This window comes from Myzus persicae, unplaced genomic scaffold (assembly GCF_001856785.1).
Source record: "Myzus persicae strain clone G006 unplaced genomic scaffold, MPER_G0061.0, whole genome shotgun sequence".
Classification (NCBI taxonomy): Eukaryota; Metazoa; Arthropoda; class Insecta; order Hemiptera; family Aphididae; genus Myzus; species Myzus persicae.
The window spans coordinates 35,990-58,347 of NW_019102003.1; the positions used below are offsets into that span (position 1 = coordinate 35,990).

The 22,358-nt window shown below is 26.2% G+C and overlaps 1 protein-coding gene across 1 annotated transcript; it reads left to right on the top strand.

The window, feature by feature from the left end:
- The first annotated feature begins 269 nt into the window (after window positions 1-269).
- Window positions 270-20,495, top strand: LOC111030981 (pickpocket protein 11-like). Its single transcript, XM_022310733.1, has 8 exons — window positions 270-540; window positions 5,190-5,265; window positions 7,632-7,774; window positions 7,851-7,923; window positions 9,686-9,935; window positions 14,937-15,015; window positions 17,707-17,804; window positions 20,217-20,495. Exons 1-8 carry the CDS (start codon window positions 323-325, stop codon window positions 20,300-20,302), a joined length of 1,023 nt encoding a protein of 340 aa, XP_022166425.1. The 5' UTR covers window positions 270-322; the 3' UTR covers window positions 20,303-20,495.
- The last annotated feature ends 1,863 nt before the right edge of the window (window positions 20,496-22,358 follow it).

Below are 22,358 nucleotides of genomic sequence, written 5' to 3' on the forward strand. Positions count from 1 at the left end.
ACAATAATACCTACTTACTCGTCGCAAACCATAAACACACTCACACGCACGTGTCTGGACTCTTTTTCTATATTATTAGTATCGATAACCTCTGACCGTTGTCACCGTAAAACGTGTAAACACTGTAGCCAAGCGTGCTAAATTTGATTTATCAAAATGTTCCCCATTGATCATTATTTGAATAATTATTTATTATTTTTATCATCACCATCGTCACCATAGTCATACTACCACTTGTGTGAATTATGGACATTGTCGTATCTCCAGTAATCACATTCGGTTGTACCTGGGACCATACCGTTTCCGTTTCGTTCACCGAAAAATGCTTCGTCGTTTCGCCGCAGTCTTCCGCAGTCAGTGGTTCCGATGCGCGATGGCTGCTCTGGCACTCAACTATGCGGCCGAATTCGTAGCCCGCAACGAACCGTACTGGGAAACGGACGTGGCCTACCTACACTGGTCAACCGACGTGCCTGCCGTCACCGTGTGCCCCGCAGCTTCCGGTCATCCGGAAAATTATTTTCGACCACCAACACAAAGGTTGGTGTGTTTCCTCCAAACACGAAATCTGAGTTCGCTAGGGGTGATCGTCAGAATTCTAAATAATGAAAGGTGGTGGGCAACTAAATTTCTTTATTAAAATAATTAAAAATCGAACATTATGCATGCCACTGGTTAACATGACTTATGGTTTATCAAGTACCTAGTAGTATGACTACAATGTTGTGGACATTCTCAGTATTGCATATAGGTACGTGGATAGAGTGGGTATTAATTATTTTTAACTCATTGTACTTATTTCTCTCTTTTTAGTATTTATCAAATACAATATAATATTATCATATGAAATAGGTTACCATTTTTACCATCAACTTCTGTGTCACTATAGCGGGTATATCTACCGTAATATGGTAACTACTAACTAGGTACGACGTAGTCGGCTATTATACAGAGCCAAATATTATAAAAAGGTTTGTTTAGTGTTGATAATTATAAACAGGAACTATTATCTCTAAATTAAACGATAATATATATTTTAATACGATCGTTATGATTTTCATATTCGATGAGTTCCAATTTAAATGGCGTAGCAGGTAGCATAATCAGAGCCTGTAAACTGCCCATTAAATGCATTATTCCAGTTCACTGGATTACCTTGATTCTAATTTTCATTCACCCTTTAATAATAGGCATTAAAATTGGTACCAAATGTTAAAAAATTTCATGAATGATAAATATTTTTGAAATGTTGAACAACATTATTTATTGTTTTTCTACAATTTTGTTAAAAACCCAAATTATAAAATTAATTTTAAAGGAAAATATCAAAAATACATATTTTTATACTAGCAAATAGTTTACAAAAATCTTATACCTGTAAAAATAAAACAATATAAAACAAAATGTCTAACTTATTTTAAACTTCAGATGGATAATTAATACCTGCTGGTACCGAGTTGAATTATTATTAATTATTATATGATAATTCAAATAATATTATTAATTAACTCTAGTATTTAGATGTAAGTGTAAAATTTAAATATGCATATTTTTCTCTAAAATATTTTTTATACGTATCATTTCAAATTTGTGACAATTTGTAACAAACATACATTTTTTAAATTCTGTATTATTAAACTAAATGTATTTGATAATAACTCATCTAGTATTCAAAATAAAAATGTATATTGTATAATGTATATGTTTCAAATCATTCAATAAGTCGTACTTCATACAAGGCAATTTCTTAATCAGATAATATTATAACAACGATAAGACACGTTCTGGTATAATTTATTTTACGAACAAATCTGTGATAAGTCAAATAAATAAAGTAAATTTAAAAATGTTTAAAATTTAATCCACCTCCAAGAAACGACAATAATTAATATGAAACTCATTTTAAACATTAATTAAAAAAGTTTTGTATGAAACAAATCAAATAAAAATCATTATAAAAATAAAAACAATAATTCATATTACCTATACTATTATTGATGATATATCTTCTTCATTCTTGTACTTTTTATAAGCCACCATTTTAGATACGACAGGAACAAACCTATTCAAATATTGGCGAAGCTCGCAAAGAAGTAACATTGCCATTTTCGCCGATTTACTTACTGAAATTAATAATTACTTATGGAATAGAATTCAATAAATATCTATTCAGTAATATATTTTTATACAAATTTTAATTGATAATTAATAACTTTACTATGTTTGAATACAATTTGGTTCACCTAGATGAATTGTATAGGCAAGTTAAAAATATGTACAAATTCAAAATAATATAGAAAAAATATAAAATATGAAATAGGTACTAAAACAAAATTAACTTCTATAAAATAAGAAAAAAATGCAATCGAGAGTCCTTTTATTCTCAAAATGGAACCATTATTTTTTATAGTATTATGGTAACAATCTAAACACATGCATCGGAATACATAGTATAATAACTGATTTAATGTATTACAGCAATCGCTCTATTAGCCATTATGGATCCATTTTATTATAATACCATAAATATTTAAAAAATTCAACTTGCTTTACAAGTTTTAGTTTTAGTTTAAAATGTACATATTCTAAAAAACATTTAGTTTTGAAATTTTACGTAGAAAAGTTTCAAATCCATTTTTCCTTACCTTTTCGACTTACGCCCCTTCACTGACCCAATATTATTTTTATTTTTTACTAAAAACTTTTATTTTGAAAAAGTTTCCAAAATAAATGTGATTATTGCGGATGCTATGGTAAATTCAATTTCACTGACAAAGCACACCTTGAGACATGCATTCAAGCCATTAAGTACAGCTTTCACAATCAAAATTCTTTACTTTTAACAAAAAAACGGATAATCTTATTGAATAACTGACAGCGGTGCTATAAGACATTTTTTTAATTGTTATAAACAAATATCAGTATAAATTTAAAAATAAATTAATATTAATCTTACCAATGAGTGATTTCCAAGTAAAATAATTGAATATAATTGTTTTTGTAAAGTGCTTACTTATTTACTTAACAACTTGTCGATTGGATATTGTTCATACATTTAAAAAGTAAAAAATTTAAAATTGTGATTTTTATACATAATATGTTTTGTATCATTTGTTTTCGATAACTTTTTTGAATTTTAATATTTTACGTTACAAAAAAAATTATCTACTTTTCACAAAAATCCATAATATTTTGATAACATTTCAATTTAATGAATAATAACTTTTAGATTTATTATAAGAGTAGTTAATTTTGTTAATTAACTTAAATGAAACTAAATTCATTTTATTTAAATAGACCTACATTTTGTTTTTATCTATTTACATATAAGTCATCAGACAGAAGAAAGCGAAGATCGTAGAAGATAGAAAATTATCTAATACACGTCATAAAAACAAAAAGTTTAAAATCATATTTTATACAATGTTATGAAGTATTATTTATTCTCTCTTTGATTTAAAAGAAAATAATATCACAAAAAAGTTTATTGGGCCTGTGGGGACTGTGCTTTTACACCCAAATCAAATTTTCTATCTGTCATCCAATGTATTCTACAATTTATTCCCGTGGTTATTGCTTTTATTCATGCAGCCAAACAACAAAATATTTGTTTTGAATATTTGTGTATTATAATGATCGTCACAATAAAAAAAATAATAATGTAATTTTAACTTATATCATATTGTAATACGTTTATACACTTATTTTGATGATATTTATGAAGATAATACAAATTTAATGGCTCAATATATTTTGAACGGAAAATATTACTAAAAAATACCTATCGTGTAACAACTTATATGCTATAAATAAAACATATTAAATTTTATAACAATAGAATTGGAAATTCAAAGCCATTTTTCTGAGACTTGTCAAACGCAAACGATTTTAACCTATGACTAAAACACATTTAGAGGGTTATCAAACATATGAATAAAGTATATGTAAATGTGATTCAATACCAAAACTTTGTCCCTTAGATCATATTGATATTTTAGAACATTATTATTAATAAGTTTTTGTTTTGCCATATACTTTATAAAATGTTATATTTCAAAGTTACACATTTTAAAACTTTAATATTAAAATATTTTGAATTATTCTTAAAACTTAATAATATAATTTATTCATATTAGGTTTACATTTTAGGTGCGTTATGTGCATACCTAATGTAATTAAGTGAAAAAAAAATGTAGTAAGCTGAGAAAATACATTACAAAACGTATATACCTATTAAATAAAATATGTATTTAAATTAACATACGATTAACTAAAAAAATTATATTTTTAGGTAATACCTAGGTATTAGTGAATAAATATTAATTTGTCCATAAAAATATTTTACTTTACACACAAGCTAGTCCTTAAAACATTCAAATCACGAAAGCATTATTCAAATTACTCCATGTGAATATATTACATTTGCAAGCGTAACTTATTAATGAGTTATGCTATACTGATTAATACCTATAACTGTTATAAATATAACCAAGCTCAAGGTGTAATTATAAATTTCCTGTAAGAATATTTATATATTTTACTTAGATATAAATTTTAGTATGGTTTAATCTGGTTGGTCGATCCTTACAGTATTGCTGTATTAGTATGGTTCTTAGAAGACATTTTGCTGTTTTATATTTATTAGTCACGTCCATAATATTCTGTCCAAAAAACCTTACTTATACATTATCAGTGTTATAGACAATGATTTCTTGACGAAATACCATAGGGCCTTCACTATGTTATTTCATTTTATCATTTTATTTTAACAGTTAAACGTGTACATGTAATAGACAGGGTAAATAAAAGTTATATTAAAAAATACCGATTTATTGGGTAAATAATTAAATAAAAATGTATTGTACATTTTCCGAAATCATTACATTAGTTATACTACATCTTCTACGAATTATGTGAACAACATGAAGTGTATTTTATTCTATGAATCTATACTGAGGTCTTTCAATGGAGTCGTATTCACTATACCTATGCGAATGCTGATAAAAATATTTTTAAAAAAAACATATATAATATATTATATGTATATATCTTTGTTAGTTATATTATGAAAACAGTTTATAATACGTATAAATTATTAAATATATATTTAATGCGTTGATTTAATTCATTATTATCTTTATGAATATCTAAGCGAATATTATTATTATTATTTTTTTTTTTTTTTTCAGTAACCCAATGTTCAATGAGATTGACGATACCTTAAGTATAAATATAATAAAACGGACGAGCGAGTTTAAAAAAAAGGTAAACTTACAATAGAATAATAATCTGTTTAAAAAAAAAAAAAATAATTGAAATTCCTTTATAGTAACAAAAATCCGAGAATAGGTAGGTATATACTCAATTTATTTAAACACAAATTTAATTTAAAAAGTACTTACAATGTGCTTCCAAAACTTTTTATCGTCGCGTATATTATTGTTTTTTATACACAATAACATTTTCAAAATATTTAGACTTAATCTATATATTATATACCGTTGTAAGGTAGCCAGTAATCCTACATAAATTTTGACTTGTAAGTTAAAAATATTATTTTAACTTTTAAGTATATTGTGTACAGTTATAATAACGAATCTTGTGGCTTGGTGAGGCGTGGTCTTACGCTCAATCTGCGGAAACGCTCCGATTGTACGTACATTGACAGCTCCCAGATGGGTGACCGCACGGGTTTTTAGTAACACATGGTAGTCAGTTAGCCTCAAACACAAAAACAAGTGTTACATTCCTACCAATATTGGTTACCACCGCACACCCAATGTCCTATGTTGCCGTGGGCTTCCCATAATAAAAATAATAATAATAACTAATAATATAATATTCATGATATTTTTGGTGAATATTAGATCAACATACATACAGTAAAATTATTAGAACAATTTACTGGTATGTAGAATGTACATAAAAAAATTATAAAATATCCTTAGAAATATTGGTTGATAATTATACGTCTCAAATTAGTATTGCTTCTCGAATGCAATGATTTCTCACCGAATTCTAATTTAACATGTCCTACGTCCAACTTACTCAATGTCGAGGTATAATATTTACTATACAACAAAGAGACAAAATCTTCTCATTTTTAGTTTATTTCACACAATGTTAACTTTCTTCTATGCAATATTAGGTGATAAAAACTACAAAATATTTCTAAAATTAAAATTTGTGAAAATGTTTAAAACAAATATTCTAGAAGATATATATATGCAGACGATATTTCATAATTCGATATGATCATATGACATCAGCTTATAGCTGATCAGTCTGCCTACAAAAATCTATTATTCAACTTACAACGGTTTTATTTCTTCAAATTCTACAGCATTATAAAAAAATATACAGCTCATCAAAAATGTTTTTACAGATTATAATAATTATAAAATAAAATATAATAATTGAATTTATTTGATGACGAGTTTGATTTTTTATTATGATTTTAGATTATTGAATCAAAACTCTTATACATATAAGCGATAATTGAAACATAATTCAAAATCAAAAATATATTATGTATATTTGTTTTTAGTTTTAAATCTATAAGTAATAGATTTTTTCATCATTACTTATTAGTTATTTTATTTAACTGTTTGGCACAAGACTTACTATTGAGTTTGATATGTAACAGTATTATAATTTATATTCCTTTATTGTGCGATTTTCAAAATCTAACTTTAATTATTTCGAATAATGGTGATAATCCTCAACTGTTTATTTAAGGAAATATTGTTTTTTATCATAGTACAAAGAAAATATATTATAAGAAATAAAATAATATTTGTAGTAACTTTTATTTAATATATCTTTTCAGTAGATCATTTTGGTGACATATTTTTGATAATACTCCTGAAACAAGGTTGTGGATAAATATTTTTTGCGTAGGTATACATAAATATTAAAAAACAGCCGACTGAAAATAAAATTATTCAGGGTTATTCAACTCAATTATATCAAATCATATTACATAAGTTATTTATCGCTCAAATAAAAAATGTACAGTTGACATTTATAATATAAAGTGTTTTCTGTAAGATACAACTTAAGTGTATTTCATTTTTCTTGATAATATGTTGCTTTTTGGTATTTTAAATACAACCGATTATGAAAATTTATGGGGAAAAAATGTAAATGTCATTTTAATTTTATAGAAGATACGATTGCTATATATGGTTCTATAGTAATATGTGCATTACTGACTATGTTTAAAAATGAAACTAGAAAGGTTTAGCCTGTTTACTAAGCGTATAAATAAATATAATATATTATAATATGTATATTTTTTTTTTACACTTCTGTAGAAGTTAAAATTACACTCTTGGGATCCTAATGCTGGAAGTATTGCTTCAAATGTATCCCTAGTGTCATTTTACAACCAAAATAAAACCGCAATCAAAAGTATTGTTATGACGCCTAAAAATGGCCTATGGATAAATACTTAAAAGAAAATACCTAAACTATATTGTATTCCATTTATTCAAAATAATAGTTATTTCAAATAATACAAATGACAATGCAACACATAATATTAGAATCAAAAAGACTTAATAAACTTAAAAATAGACTTTTATGATTTAAAATTAAACTATACCATATTTATTTTCCATTAATTTTAGGATAGTTTCGTAATGTGTAAAAATATGTTTAAACACTGCTCATGGAATGGAAAACCATTCAACTGCTGCAGACATTTTCAACCACACCGATTCATCATTCAAAACCCTTGTTTTTGCATCAATTCTCTACAAACAGTTAACAAGTATGATTAAATGTCACATACTCACCTGGCGTAAAATTGTATAATAATATGAAAAATATATTTTAATACTCGACAGGAAAAAGAAATTAGTAGTGAGCCATTTTTCGAGAAATGGAGAGTTAAAAATGGAATTCAACGAGCCAGTTGAGGTAAGCAATGTATTATTTAATAAAACGTTTTTTTCACAGAAACAAAAAAACAATTTAAGAAAGTAAATTATACAACATCCATAGTAGAAATAAAAATAATTTTGTTATTTGATGTTATGTTCAAATATTAGTTATTCTATATATGCTAAAAATAAACTTTATATTCAATAAAAATATTTGTAGTTTAGTTATACTTCATTTTTTACAATTCAAACGGTGTTATAAAATGTATATAGTTCCTAGTAGATAGTTAAAACTTAATTCCTAGATTATAGTGGTTTAAAATTTTTTATTTTTCAATAGTTTCCAAAATGAGTGTATAAGCATCATATTACCTAAATATTATTAAACTGTGCTCATATTTATCAAAATTATTTTACAAAATTCAATCTTATCATCACTTATCATTTATGAGTACAATGTATCTAATATTACTTTAAAATATTTATTAATATAGCAATATAATGCTATCAACAGTTAAATAAATAATTTATAATTTAATGTTTTTACACATAAATATACAGACATTTTTAAACAACATTCGAATTTTATTTAAATTAAATAATATCGACCTCAAATTGAAACAGTAAACAAAAATATTATACAATTTAAATATTATAAATAAATTATTTTTGGCATTATATTTATTTAAATTGACTCAGAAATTAAAAACTAGAAATAATTTTGAATAAATCTAAATAATAAAAATGTTTTTTTTATAATGTGTAGATTTATCAAATAGCTGATAAAGTGATTAGCGTTGTTGTTGAAGTGTATTTGATCAACAAATAAAAAATAATAATATCATACAACATTTTTGATAGTATAATATTTTATGAACATTAAGCGATAACGGGAGAATGAAATTGCCACTACCTCAGCTGAGTATATAGGGCAAACATTTTAAAGTCTCAGCATGGATATGTGGTCTTGGAATACTACAGCTGCTCCGACACCGTTTTCCAATTTGGAGCCATTGGTGTATATTCCGGTGTAATCATGGAGTTCGGGAAAGATTGATTGAGATATTGGTTATAAACTTATAAATTATCGGTAGGGTGTCGCTCTTTGAAAGTTCAATGAATTTTCTTTTGACATAGTTGTTTAATAACCAAGGGGTCATCTCTATGATTTCATTTTTGATAACGGCTAAATGAAAGAAATTGAGTGAAATCAGAGAAATGTGGAGTGTCTTCTAGACCCTGATTTTTTTCTAAATATAGACTTGAAATATAATTATAATATAACTAGTTTGTCAACGACAATAGTTGATAAATGCAATTCATACTAATGGTCAACATTTTTTTAGAGCTTCCATAGCATTCATTCATACCTTGAAAATAATATTAACGATAACATTTATTATTTGATTAGTTAATTATTCAACCAAGACATGGCTTGACAATTTAAATTTTAACGAGGCATTGTAGATTATAGCATAGTAATAATTATTATTATAATTTATGAACAAAATAATTATGAACCATCTTACCCTTTTCACGGTAGAAATTTCTGGCTGGACAAATCGTGATTATTAATACATGAACGTCTTGCTAGCTATGAATATGCAACGCGAACAATGATTTCACTTATACATATATATATATATATATATATTACAATATAAATTAATATTTACCTCCGATGGTCGGTGTATTATGTTTAATGTTCATCTATTATCTATACTTGAAGGCCTGCTCTTCGAGATAATATTATCAGCTGTTATATTTTAAACTTATACTGAACTGCTACATTTTTTTAGATTTCGCTGCACAGTTTGGCAGACGTACAATTTGGGGAATTACAGAAACAATACGTTACGATAAACACGGGTGAAGAAATGGAACTGTTGTATACGACCCGTCAAATTGTCGAGGACGTTTCATTGGTAGCTTTGGACTTGACCAAACGTGGATGTTTGTTACAAGACGAGAAAAAGTTGTTTCATCATCCCGTTTACAGTAAATCCGCCTGTTTACTAGAGTGTGCTTTGCGCCAACCCGAAATATACGGTAAGATATTGAGGAAATAAATGTTCTAAGCTGTATATAAACTATATATATATTCTATACATATGTATAGTATCTCCGGTCTTCTCAGTAACAGTGGTCCTTTTTTCGAATATAATACGTTCCATTTGGACAGTTCCTTCATATAATGTATACTTCGCACAAAAAAAAAAAAAAACGTATTGTTTAGAAAACAATAAATAATCTGTGTGCTGAACAATATACGAGCGTAATATCTGTAATATTGAGCAATACGTTTTTACTTGTTATTAATTTTCTATGGAACCACTGGATAAAGACAGAAACATGTAATATTATTATTATTTTGTACGTTCCTAGTTCCTACCTACCATTTTTAGCAATGCAATTCAATAACATATTATTTTACACATATTTTTGATTCTACGACCTTACACAATTTACGGTTCTAAAAATATAATATGATTCATTATAAAAATTAATTAAGGTTGAATGGTTCGATTAAAGACAATAATTAATTATAATACTGATATTTAAATGTATGTGTTTTTTTACTGCAATTATAAATTTATCTTTATTTTAATTATTCAAACCACACATATCAAAATATGCTTTGTTGTTCGGCCAATAGATTATTATTATTATGGGATCATACACAATCTGTGCACAGCAAAATTAGTATAATATCTGATATTTGAATAGTTTATCATGAATATTTTGATTAACCTATTATCCATTTAGAAACCACCCATTAATAACACTTGACTGGTAATTGGTTATCTATTATCAAAACAGATAGTTGTACTTTGACACGGATTTTAAGCTATTAACATGAATAGGGACTACAAGTGCTACTGTGCTATTTGTCATTTTTTGTAGTATGCAGGTGACTTGAGTTAGTAGGGAAAATTAAATATCCTTAAATATTAAAGATTTGATGAATGATTTCAAGCTTTTTTTGATTTATTCATAGACATTTTTCAAAAATTGGAAAATGTATTACAAGATTTCTCATAGTTGTTGTCAGTAAAAGTTTAAAAAAAAATTGATCGTAGATCCACACAAAGATTTTATGAACATCTAAAGTCGACAATTTGGCAAAATTCATCAAAATCTCGAAAATGTACATATTAACTTGTGGTTAAAAATGGATATAATTTTTAATTTTTATAGCTAAGCATTGAAAATTCAAAGCAATAATTCTTATAAATATTTCATACTGTAACTAAAAAATGTTTAAGCACAGTCTTTTTGTTATAGACATTTTAAGTTCAAATTTAGACGAAATTGGATACTTAAACAAAGAATAACCATATAAGTTATCTTGTGGTAATTAAAAATACTATTGAGTTCTAGAAAATTTTAAAGTATATTATTAAATTTTATAATTTTATTTACACAATAACATTTTTAATTTTTCAATTTCAATTGTTTGCAAAAATGTATTGAAACTAGTGTAGTACTATTGTACTAATGCCTAGTAATAAAATAAATTTCTTTAATTACAATAATATCATAAAATATACTTGGTAATACATATTATAAGTTGATAGATGATCTTCGCTCAGAATAGTCTTTTTATAAAATGATTTTATATAATTGAATTAAAACTAAAATTTAAGCCCATACGTTACAGCAACCTTTCTAGACACCTACTGTACAACAGAGTGACTTGCCTGCTTTTTTTGATTTGGTTTTAGTTTCCTATGCTTCCAATAAAAATGTTTTCGGGTAATTAAAAATAAAAAAGTACCAATACGATATTGTCTAATGCACATATAATTTGTATACATAAATATTTAGATTTATTATATTTATATTATGTAAATATCTTAAAAATAGGATTCTTAATTTTCATAAATATTCAAATACCAATAAATACAAATCAAAGTCCTATCAGAATATTTAGGGTGATTATTTTATAAATTCATTGTTCTAAAAAGTGTTAACTTTTTTTGAAATGTTTTTTTATACGATTAAAGATACCTGAATTCCAATACACTATCCTTATGTTTTTCACCCTTTTAAATAATACCTACAAAACATATAAAACTTCTAACATACGTAATATGCGTTCAATAATTTATTTAGATTGTAAGCGGAATGGTTGTGTATTATAATAATAATAATAATAATACAAATGAATACCAAAAAATTATATTAAACGCAATCAAAATAAAAAAAAATGTCTGATATTTTATATAAAAAGTCATCAAAAAGATTTAATTTGTAAAAATTTTATCTATTTGGTACATTAAACATCACAAACCAAATTTGTTAATGCTTTTGAAAAGCAAATCAGTAAGAACAGGACAAGTGATAGAAAAACTCGTTTTTTCGCACAAAAACAATTTTTGGGTAAATCTATATTGCTTATATTATTTCAACTAATTGAAAAATGAATAATTGCAAGGACATGTTCACCAAATATTTATTCAAGCGTTAAGTATATTAAATTATATAACTTTCAAAATATTTCCATTCTTTTTATGTTTCTATTTCTAGAAATTTAAAATTTAAAAAAATTTTCTGTTTTTTCATTAATTAAAGTATGAACTGTATGATATAATACAATTTAGGAATTAAAAAAAAAAATAACTTAATAATTAAATACGAGATTCTTTATGAGTTTTCTTTACAGAGAATGTAAAATAAAATAACATAAAGCCACATAACTGTATCATGATCGATTGAAGTTCAAACTGTGTTGATATGACTACTCAAACGTTTATAATAACGATTTCTCTTCAAACAATCGACTCAAACGATTTTCTATTTTGTTGTAGTTCAAAAGATATTGATCGTAAGTACTTGAATAGGAGAACCATTATTATTTTAATTATCATTTTATAAACACAATAAAATGTTCAAAATATTTGGACTAATTTTAAGCTATTTATTTTATTTTTGTTGTTTATACATCATATGATATTCAGAAACGGGCGAGCCGAATTACAATAAGTATATGTAAACACATAAAATAACTATATAATATAGTACAAGATGCTGTATGAGGTCCATTGTATTTACATTCAAACGATTAAATTACTACGGATACTGTAAATCTACTTTAAATGAACCAACAGAAATACATATAAAAATATCAATATTAAGATTTTTAACGATATTCCGGAGTTTGTTTAAAGGAAATTTGTTGCTTTATTATGACGTCAATACTCTGAAATTACTCTTAAAAAGTGTTAACATGCCTGGTTGTATGACCTTAAACTAGAAATGTTAGTTTGTATAATAGATCTGAACAGAGTAGATAAAGCCATTATATGGTTTGTACAAATAAATAAATAATATCCTGATTTGTCATTTCTAACTTGTAGAGTGACAAGCTTTAAATGTAGGTTGATTAGATAAGTGAGGCTAACGTAGAATATTACATTAATTATTTCTTGCAAGTTTTAAAAAGCGATTAGATTGCCTCGGGAGACTGGATAGGACAAGTAGAATAAGAAGACCAAATTACTGAGTTGTAATCTAAAATTGATCGGATAAAGGCACAGTAGAGTGATTTAAGAACCAGTGCCCAGTGGATTGTCAAAATTATTATAGCTCCAATTTATAAAGTCTAACAGCGAAGAAGCTTTATTTAGCATGTAATCATAATGCTCATTGAATGAGAAAGTTGAATCAAGAGATAAATTCCAAAATATTTTATGTGATTTACTCGATCCAGTTCAACACAATTTAAGAAATATTTTATTGATGTAGAAGAACGTTTTTTTGAGACTAATTATTTTACATTTTGAACCATTTTAATGTAAATTGTTTTGTACCACGCTGCTTACAAATATTACCAAGTATAAAAATTCGGTATCTAGTGGAGTCATATGGTTTTGGCCAGTTATTGGCACTAAATCTGTTCCGTTACGATATCAAATTGTGAATAACCAAATAAGTAATACAAGGTAACAAAGACTTACGATAAAACAGTATCAGAGTGACTATATAATTAAAAGAAAATGTCCCTAAAATGTATAATCAAACTTTATTTATACGAAAATCAAAATTACTTGGTACCAATAGGAGCGCGTATAAACCTAGAATGTAAAAATCTGGACGGTGCAAATCTGGATGGTAAAAATTTGGAACGTATAAATTTGGACGGTACAAAATGAAATGTTGAAATCCGTAAAAATCTAGACTTAACAAAACCGGACTGTTAAATTCTTTACGGTACTAAACTGGACCGAACAAATCTGGAATATATAATTATGAAATCCGTAAAAATCTGGACGGTTAAAAGCCGGACCGTAAAAATCTGGACACTACAAATCTGGAATATAAACATAATAGATACCTATTAACTTGTGTAAGATTATTAAGATTATCAGAGATTGTTGGAAGGTATAAATACCTTAATACATTTAGTTTTTACCCTGTGACCTACATGAGGTGGGTTTGCACAGCAAGTCAGGGGATATTTCCGATTAGCGGAGCGGAGCAATGGCACCGAGGAGCGTAGTGACGAGTGCCGCTAGCATAACATCACTGACACAATTCATCAAAGAATTGATATTTTAAATTGCATGTCTGAGCATTTTCCTACTAAAGTAAATTATTAATTATTACTAGTTTTTAAAACAGATTTGCACCGCCTAGAATTATATGGATTTTTAATTATTAAATTCCAAATTTGTACCGTCCAGAATTGAGTGGATTTTTAGTTATTAATTTCCAGATTTGTACCGTCCAAGTTTTTACGTTCCAGATTTGTACCATCCAAGTTTTTACGTTCCAGAATTTTACCATCCAGATTTGCACAGTCCAGGTTTTTACATTCCAGGTTTTTACGTGGACCCGTACCAATAACACAGCAAAATTGTAAATAAAACTAAATTATAACTAATCATTTATGTTATTATTGGCAAACATTTAGAAATAAAATGTATATTTTTGTTTTTACTTGAAAAATATTTAATATTTTTTGGCATTTTATTAGTAATTAGTTATAACTTATTTTAGTCAGACAATTATTAATTGTTTGTATTGAGTAATATATTTTTGTTGTAGCTAAAAATTATACATTGTGCGATTGTCCTCCCACCTGCGCAGAAATGGAAATAAATGCCGTATGGAATGGAACCCAAAGGTATGTTATTAATAAATAAAGAATTTTGTATTTTTAAAAATAATTTTTGGGATTAATTTCTGTCACCCAAGAAAATAAGTTTTGTTAAACTGTGTTTTAATATGTATATATATAATATAATATATTCATATGTGTATATATATAACATAGATAAACATTTAAAGATCATCATAAAGATGACATTATTGCTCAATTCCGTTCAGTATATATGTCAATCGAATTTAAAATCAATTATACATGATTCAGTAACTATAAGTGACTTTTTACAATTTACATTAATTATCTCCATTGAATCATGATACGAAAATAAAAACTTTCTAGAAATACACAAAATTATTGTATTAAAATTGAATTGTTTAATATGATGTAACCAAATGACATGTAGGTTATGTGTTTATTGTATAATAATAAAACGAATTTAGATGGATAAAATAAATTCATTACTTTTGAACAAAAATAAAGTATTGTTGAATGTCTTCTGTGCAGAGTGCGAACAATTAACAAGAACTAATTTCAGAAAAACTTTTAAAAAGTAAAAATCCATTTTTAACTTCGAATTTTTTTATGCTTGTGGAAGCACTAAAATTTCCATTTTGGTAATAGTCCCTCCTCTTGAACAATACGCGACGCTGGGCAAAAATATTTTCACCATTCTGGAGTCTTATAGACATTATAGTATTATATTTTTCCAAACTTTCTAGACACAAATTGTATATGAGTAAATCATAAAATATGGTTTACAATTTATACTTCTATCATACAGTATTACTAGCTAATCCCGTGCACTTTGTTGTCCGTTAGAAATGCCAACTCTATATGAGACTCAATGGTGATAATGAGAGCAGTATACATGCTTACCTGCTGTGGATTGCAGACCTCGCTTGATGGCTTTATATAAATAATATGTTGAATTTTTATTTTGATTGCGGACACGCCGATGAGTGCAACTTTAAGTGCAACTCAGCTACCTTGGTAGGCAATGTGCCAAAATTAAATTGTATGCATGCTCATACCAGATCTGCCCGATGAACCACTGCAGGCAACCAATAAACAAAAAAACATACCAATTTCTACTAAATATATTTATATTTATATTTATATTCCTTCGTAAATCTTAAAATCACTGTTTGAGCAACTCCCTGACTCAGACCTATCGGGTCCAATTGTGAATCTAAACCATACAAGGCGTCACAAAAACGTATACAAAAAAAATCATTCAAATCGGTCAAGCCGTTTAGAAGGAGTTCAGTGGCATACACACGTGCAGTAGAATTATATATATGTATAAAGAAGAAAATAATTAATAGAAATACGGCATGCAACAATGTACCTATAAAAATATATTTAAAAAAAAAATCAAATCTTAAAATCAAAATATACTTTTGAACACGATTACAATATGATTACATTTATGATTTGCAACGGCTGTATGATATAAGCGCCAAAGGTACAAAAATGACCTATCATTTGAGCCAAAATTAATATTTTACATAAGTACTAAGTAGGTAGGTAGTTATTTAAAAATTTCTATATCTTATACAAATTATATTATATTAACATTATTATGTTGATAGTAAATTATAATATACATGCACATCAATATTGACGCTTACACGGATGCTTACGAAATAGGTACTATAACAATATGTTATAACTTATAACACAAACTGCTCACACACTGTCTATTTGACAATCTATCGTAATCAGATAATACATTTGTCGATTAAGATTTAGCGTTTGGAGTTTTTGAGGGATATAGTTCTACATTTAATATCTGTTATTTAATTTCTGGCGCTACGATACGATTTTGGCGCTTTTGTACGATACGACTTTTTTTTTCTTATCTTATTTTGGCGCTTATGTCTTCCACCGTTTGCAACCTATATTTAATTTCTTAATTCTGGAAATATTTTTATGTAGACACATAACAAACTCTGTAAGACCCATGTATAAACTGACCTTGACGTTTTGATACACATTGGCTTTTATTATTAATTGAATACGTATTCAGATTATAAAAAAATATCTCCAGAACTAGAAATTGAAGCATCATAAAATTAGTCATTGTAATAAATTGTGTTTATAATATAATATATTTAAACTGATGCAAATCGGAAAACGATAAAAAGGTCAATTAATCTTAAGAAGTATGGAAATGTAGCTAGTATTGTACATACGTGACTTAAAGTTAAAATATTTATGTCAGATAACACATTATCTTAGCCAAGTAAAAAATTATTCCTTTCTTGACACACATATTATTTAATGTGAAGTCTGAACCAGTGGTTTCAAACGTTTGACCCACAATAAACATTTATTCATTCAAAAATGTTGAATTTTTTTTTTCAAATACAAATAAAAAATGATTTAGGGAAACATCAATGTGTCGTCGTGTGTACCGTTAAATACAGTAGTTATATTACAATAATTATAATCAATAAAATAAATATATTTTAGTTTCATTTATTTTGTTTACTTTGGATTTAATATTAATATGAATAAAAAAAAAAAAGATTAAAAAAATTTAATTGCCCTCGAACCTGTGGCGTATGTGGCCCGTTTGTAATTTGAGTTTGAGATCACTGGTCTACACTATACAAACAAATTATCTATTGTTTCATCGAAAGAAATTATTTGAAGGTATTATAGGCATAATAATTTGGTAAAAGTGTAAATTTAATATATTTACAGATCAGTCGATAATGTTACACGGTGCATTCTCACAATGACAAAACCAGCAACGGAGCGATTGGTAATGAAAGCCAAAAAGGATTACATTGATATAATAGGTAAAAATTTACGAAATAAATTAAAAATAATTAGATCTTCGTTGAGTTTTTCTAAGGTAATTAATACAGTTACTTGGAACAAAAATGTTTAATACAGCACTATATGGTCTATGATACAATAACACGATAAGCGCCTTAAATTAAATTTCTATATACAGGTTATAATTTAACAATTAAAAATATTTTGTTTCAATTGCTTGAATACATAAATCCTCATAACTGAAGTATATTGTATGAAATATTATTTAATTACAACACGATACAAAAAATAACTTTTTACTTAGTAGTTGGAATTATTTTATAATTAAATATAATCAAAAGATACATAAAATATTTTTAGTAGTACGCTCTACGCAATACGTATTACGACTACAATGTTGTCATAATCAGTGCCAAATACAAACCAAGTTTATAATAGAATTAGGTACCTGACATAACCGGTAATAACGATAACAACAATAATATTGTCGAAATGCGTACTTGATAAAAACACAAGTTCATAATATTATATTTTGTACATTTCAGGTTTTTATTTAATTATATGTTATTATAAACAATTATAATCTGTATTTCGTGTGTGTTTATCACTATGTTTATCATTGATTTTATAATACAAAATAGTATATTATAAAATCAATGGTGTTTATATATTTAAACAAAGTATAATAATTGTTTCATGATATTTTTTTTAAATGACTTATATGAAAATAAATCAGCAATTTTGAAATCAATGTTTTTCTATCTTAAATTATGCATAGGTAAGAAACTCAAAACGGTATTAAATGTATTGAACATATTTGTTCCACAATAACTTGAAAATAACTAACAAATAACACTATAGCAATAATATTATACATGTATAATAAAGGTACCAAACATCAGTAACATTATTTATTTATTTATTAGTTAGTATTAATGGACATCTGTACTTTTACAAAATATATAACAACAAAATATGCATAAACTTATATCAAAAATTTTAACTTTAATCTAAGAATGAACATAATATAATAAATAGGTAATATAATTGATAAATAAATAACAATATATCAAGTAACGTAAGGAAATATGAACATAAACAAAATATTAAATATAATAATAAAAACAAGAAAAGCATGACATTATTATGTAATGACAGATATACAAAACTGCAAACAAATTATATACTTTTTTTATTTCGTATTCTCCCTTTTTCTTTATTGTTATCTCCTTCCTGCTTATTATATATAATATCTTTTAACAATAATATCGATTTGAATTTAAACAAATTTCGGGAATGAACAAAGATATCTAAGTTGACAAAAATTTTATTTGTTAACATTAATTCTTTCGAAAAAAAAGAATTTCTATCACAGTAAGTTTTGAAATGAAAGACTAAAAATAAATATAAATTGTGTATATTTTGTTATGGAATTCAAAAACCAATTTCAGAAAATAACTCGAGAAGAACAATATTATAGTTACCTAACAACATCAAAGATAAACATGATATCAGTTAACTTGTTTCTAAGGGAAAAGGAATCAAGCCAAACATAATTTGAGATTAGATGGGAAGTGTCCCCAGACAAAGAATATTAATATCTATCATAAAATAGATTATTTTTAAATACTAAATAATATGTTTATTAAACACACAAAATAGATATCGACATACAAATTAATATTTCGATAATAGCAATTAATTTTACAAGAAATAACTATATCAGTTTAATTAATATGATATATGTATTTTAACAATTCTATAATACAGTAGTAACTCGATACTAACTCGATAGTTCAAAATTCTGAGGACAGTGCTAAAAATTCGATTCATAGAGGTTTTTGATTTATCTAGTGTTCGAATAATTGAGAGGAAAAAAATTTGAATTAAAGAAAGGTGAAAAATGTTTTGACACAAATTGTATTTATATAATTTTATTATTCATTACATTTAGTTTATTGAGTTATTTTTTTTTATTTTTATATTATGTTATTGAATGTTATTAAAGGAATCTATTAATTTTTTTTATAAATTGTTGTCAATAATCTGGTCCACAGCGTTATCTAACTCACTGATAGCATTAAATAACAAAGTAAAATAATATTTTATTATATAGTTTAGTTTTATTACGAGTCCGTAAAATAATTTATTTATATTTACATAATCTATATATAATCGTATTTAAAGAAATTCGAATTTCAAAGGTTCTGACAAAAAAAATCGAATTGTAGAGTGTCTCCCACTGACAGATATTTCAAATTATCTAGGGGACCAAAATACTTGTATTTTTTTCAAATAATAGAGGGGATCAAGAGTTTAGTTTGATTTATGGAGTTTTTCGAATTATGGAGGAACGAATTATCGAGTGACGACTGTATTATTAAAACAAAGACATCATAATTATATTCTAATACATTTTGTAATTATTTCAGTTGTCGTTGCCTGCATGTTACAATTGTTCACAGGAATGAATCTGATGGACATTCCAAAATTTATAGTGAAGAAAACTAAACTATAAAGGTTGATACTATATCAGATCTACTATTTTATAGTAATTAAGTTTAATATAAAATCATCATTAGGTACATTTTTATTTGTTATTTATAATCCAACTGTCAATAACTTATTTCTAAGCAATTTATTATTGATTTCATATAAATAAGTTTATATCGACTCGTAGCTTTGAGTTAGTAAAAATTGTAAAACTTTTATTCGTTTGTCATAGTTATTTTAGTATACACTAATATCTATATAATTCATATAACATCAATACCATCTTTAATATTCCTTTTTTTCCAACATGATAAATATTACTATGAAATTTATTGGAATCATGATTATACATTTATACCAATAGGTTTGAAAAGTAAATACCAATTATAAAATTGTATGGAATATAATTTATTATATGTTTAACAATATATATATTATATTGGTAATGAGAAATCATAAACCATTGTACTACTATTTTAGTATTACTTTAATATAAAATGATCATTAACCAAAATGTTAGTGGCAAAAAATTAATGTAAATAGTAATATATAAACCGGTGCTAATACCTGATATATTTATATACAAAATATTTATAACACGAGGCGATATTAAGGATTAAAATAAAACTAAATACCATACAATTAGTAGTAGACCGTAGTAACAAAAAATAAATAATTATATTTTAACCTTAAGGTGCAAACTTATTTTATATAGAAAAATTCATGATAAAGAATGTACACATAATGGTATAATACACCGAGCATTCTGTAAAACCTGCTACTCAAGTTTTCACAAACGAAAATTGTTATTTTGCAATAATACCATTTGCATATTATTTAATTTCTTATTTTTTTTTAATGATTTTTTTTAATGTTCTGAGTTGAAATGTTTGTATTACCTAGACTCAAGAGTAATTTGATAATAATATAAAATAATATTATTGAAATAACAAAATATTTTTCTCACAATGTAGGTATTCATGATAACTCCATGCGCTGGGAATTCATCATGCAGCAAGTCACTTAGACAATTTACATAGAAAATTATTAAGATGGTTTATTATTAGTATTATTATTTTTTTTTTTTTTATTGAACAAAAAACATCGGATACTGGGCCATTAGTTCTTAATATACATTTCATTTAGTCTTAAATTAGGTTTTGTAAATTAATTTTCATCAGGGAGTTGATAATGTTGACGTTTGATGGGAGATCAGGATGAAGGGTTTTACTTAACTAGTTTGGCGGTTTTTCATTTTTAAGTCTGCGTACGTTAAACATTACGTTACTATGTGTTTCACGGTGATCGCTAGGCCTCATGATTTACATTTAGGAGGGGGTTTTACTAGCCATGAGATGATTTTGTGTTACGAAGGTGTGTCCATTCGCAGGCGATTTAAAATGGTTTCATCTTTCCTGTTTTGGCCTGAGTTTTGGCATACTTGAATATTGTTTTTTTTTGTGTTTAATTGTTTTATTTATTGTATTTTATTGTGTTTTGTTTTGTCCAGTAATTTTGCAATTTTTGGTATAGAGTCTTTTGGATGAGTTTGTTTGAATCTGAAAATGTGCTTAGGTTTAGAGTTTGGGTGTTGGTAGATGAAGTTGCTTTGGATGCTTCTTGATCTGAAAGTTTGTTCCCATCTGTTCCGCGGTGTCCGGGTATCCATAGACGAGATATCACTTCCTTTTTGGCATGCTTTGTAAGTTTTTTCTTGAATACGTTTAGATATGTCTGTTGTATCTATTGGGTTATTTATGCCTGTTGAGCTACTGAGAGGGTCGCTTAGTATTAAGTAATTGTTTTCAGACGCATTATTGTTTTTAATCGTATTTTATACTGCTTTGTACATAGCAAAAATTTCAGTTGTATACATTGAGAATTCAAGAGGGAGTTTGTAGGTAGTGGTAGAGTTTTCTGTTACTATCGATATCCCAACGTTATGGTTTAGTTTGGATGCATGAATGTAAATGTGATTGTAGTTAAGGTATTATTGTAGTACGTTTTGGAAGATGTTTCTGTACATGGTGGGGCTTGTGCTTTCTTTTTTGAATTCTGAGATTTCTAGGTTTATATCCATG

What these genes read in the sequence shown, in the direction of transcription:
- LOC111030981 (XM_022310733.1), top strand. Translation starts at nt 323, where the DNA reads ATGCTTCGTCGTTTCGCCGCAGTCTTCCGCAGTCAGTGGTTCCGATGC. An exon ending in TTTCGACCACCAACACAAAG is followed by an intron (nt 541 to 5,189) that starts GTTGGTGTGTTT and finishes TTTTTTTTTCAG; the next exon opens with TAACCCAATGTTCAATGAGA. An exon ending in TCTCTACAAACAGTTAACAA is followed by an intron (nt 7,775 to 7,850) that starts GTATGATTAAAT and finishes AATACTCGACAG; the next exon opens with GAAAAAGAAATTAGTAGTGA.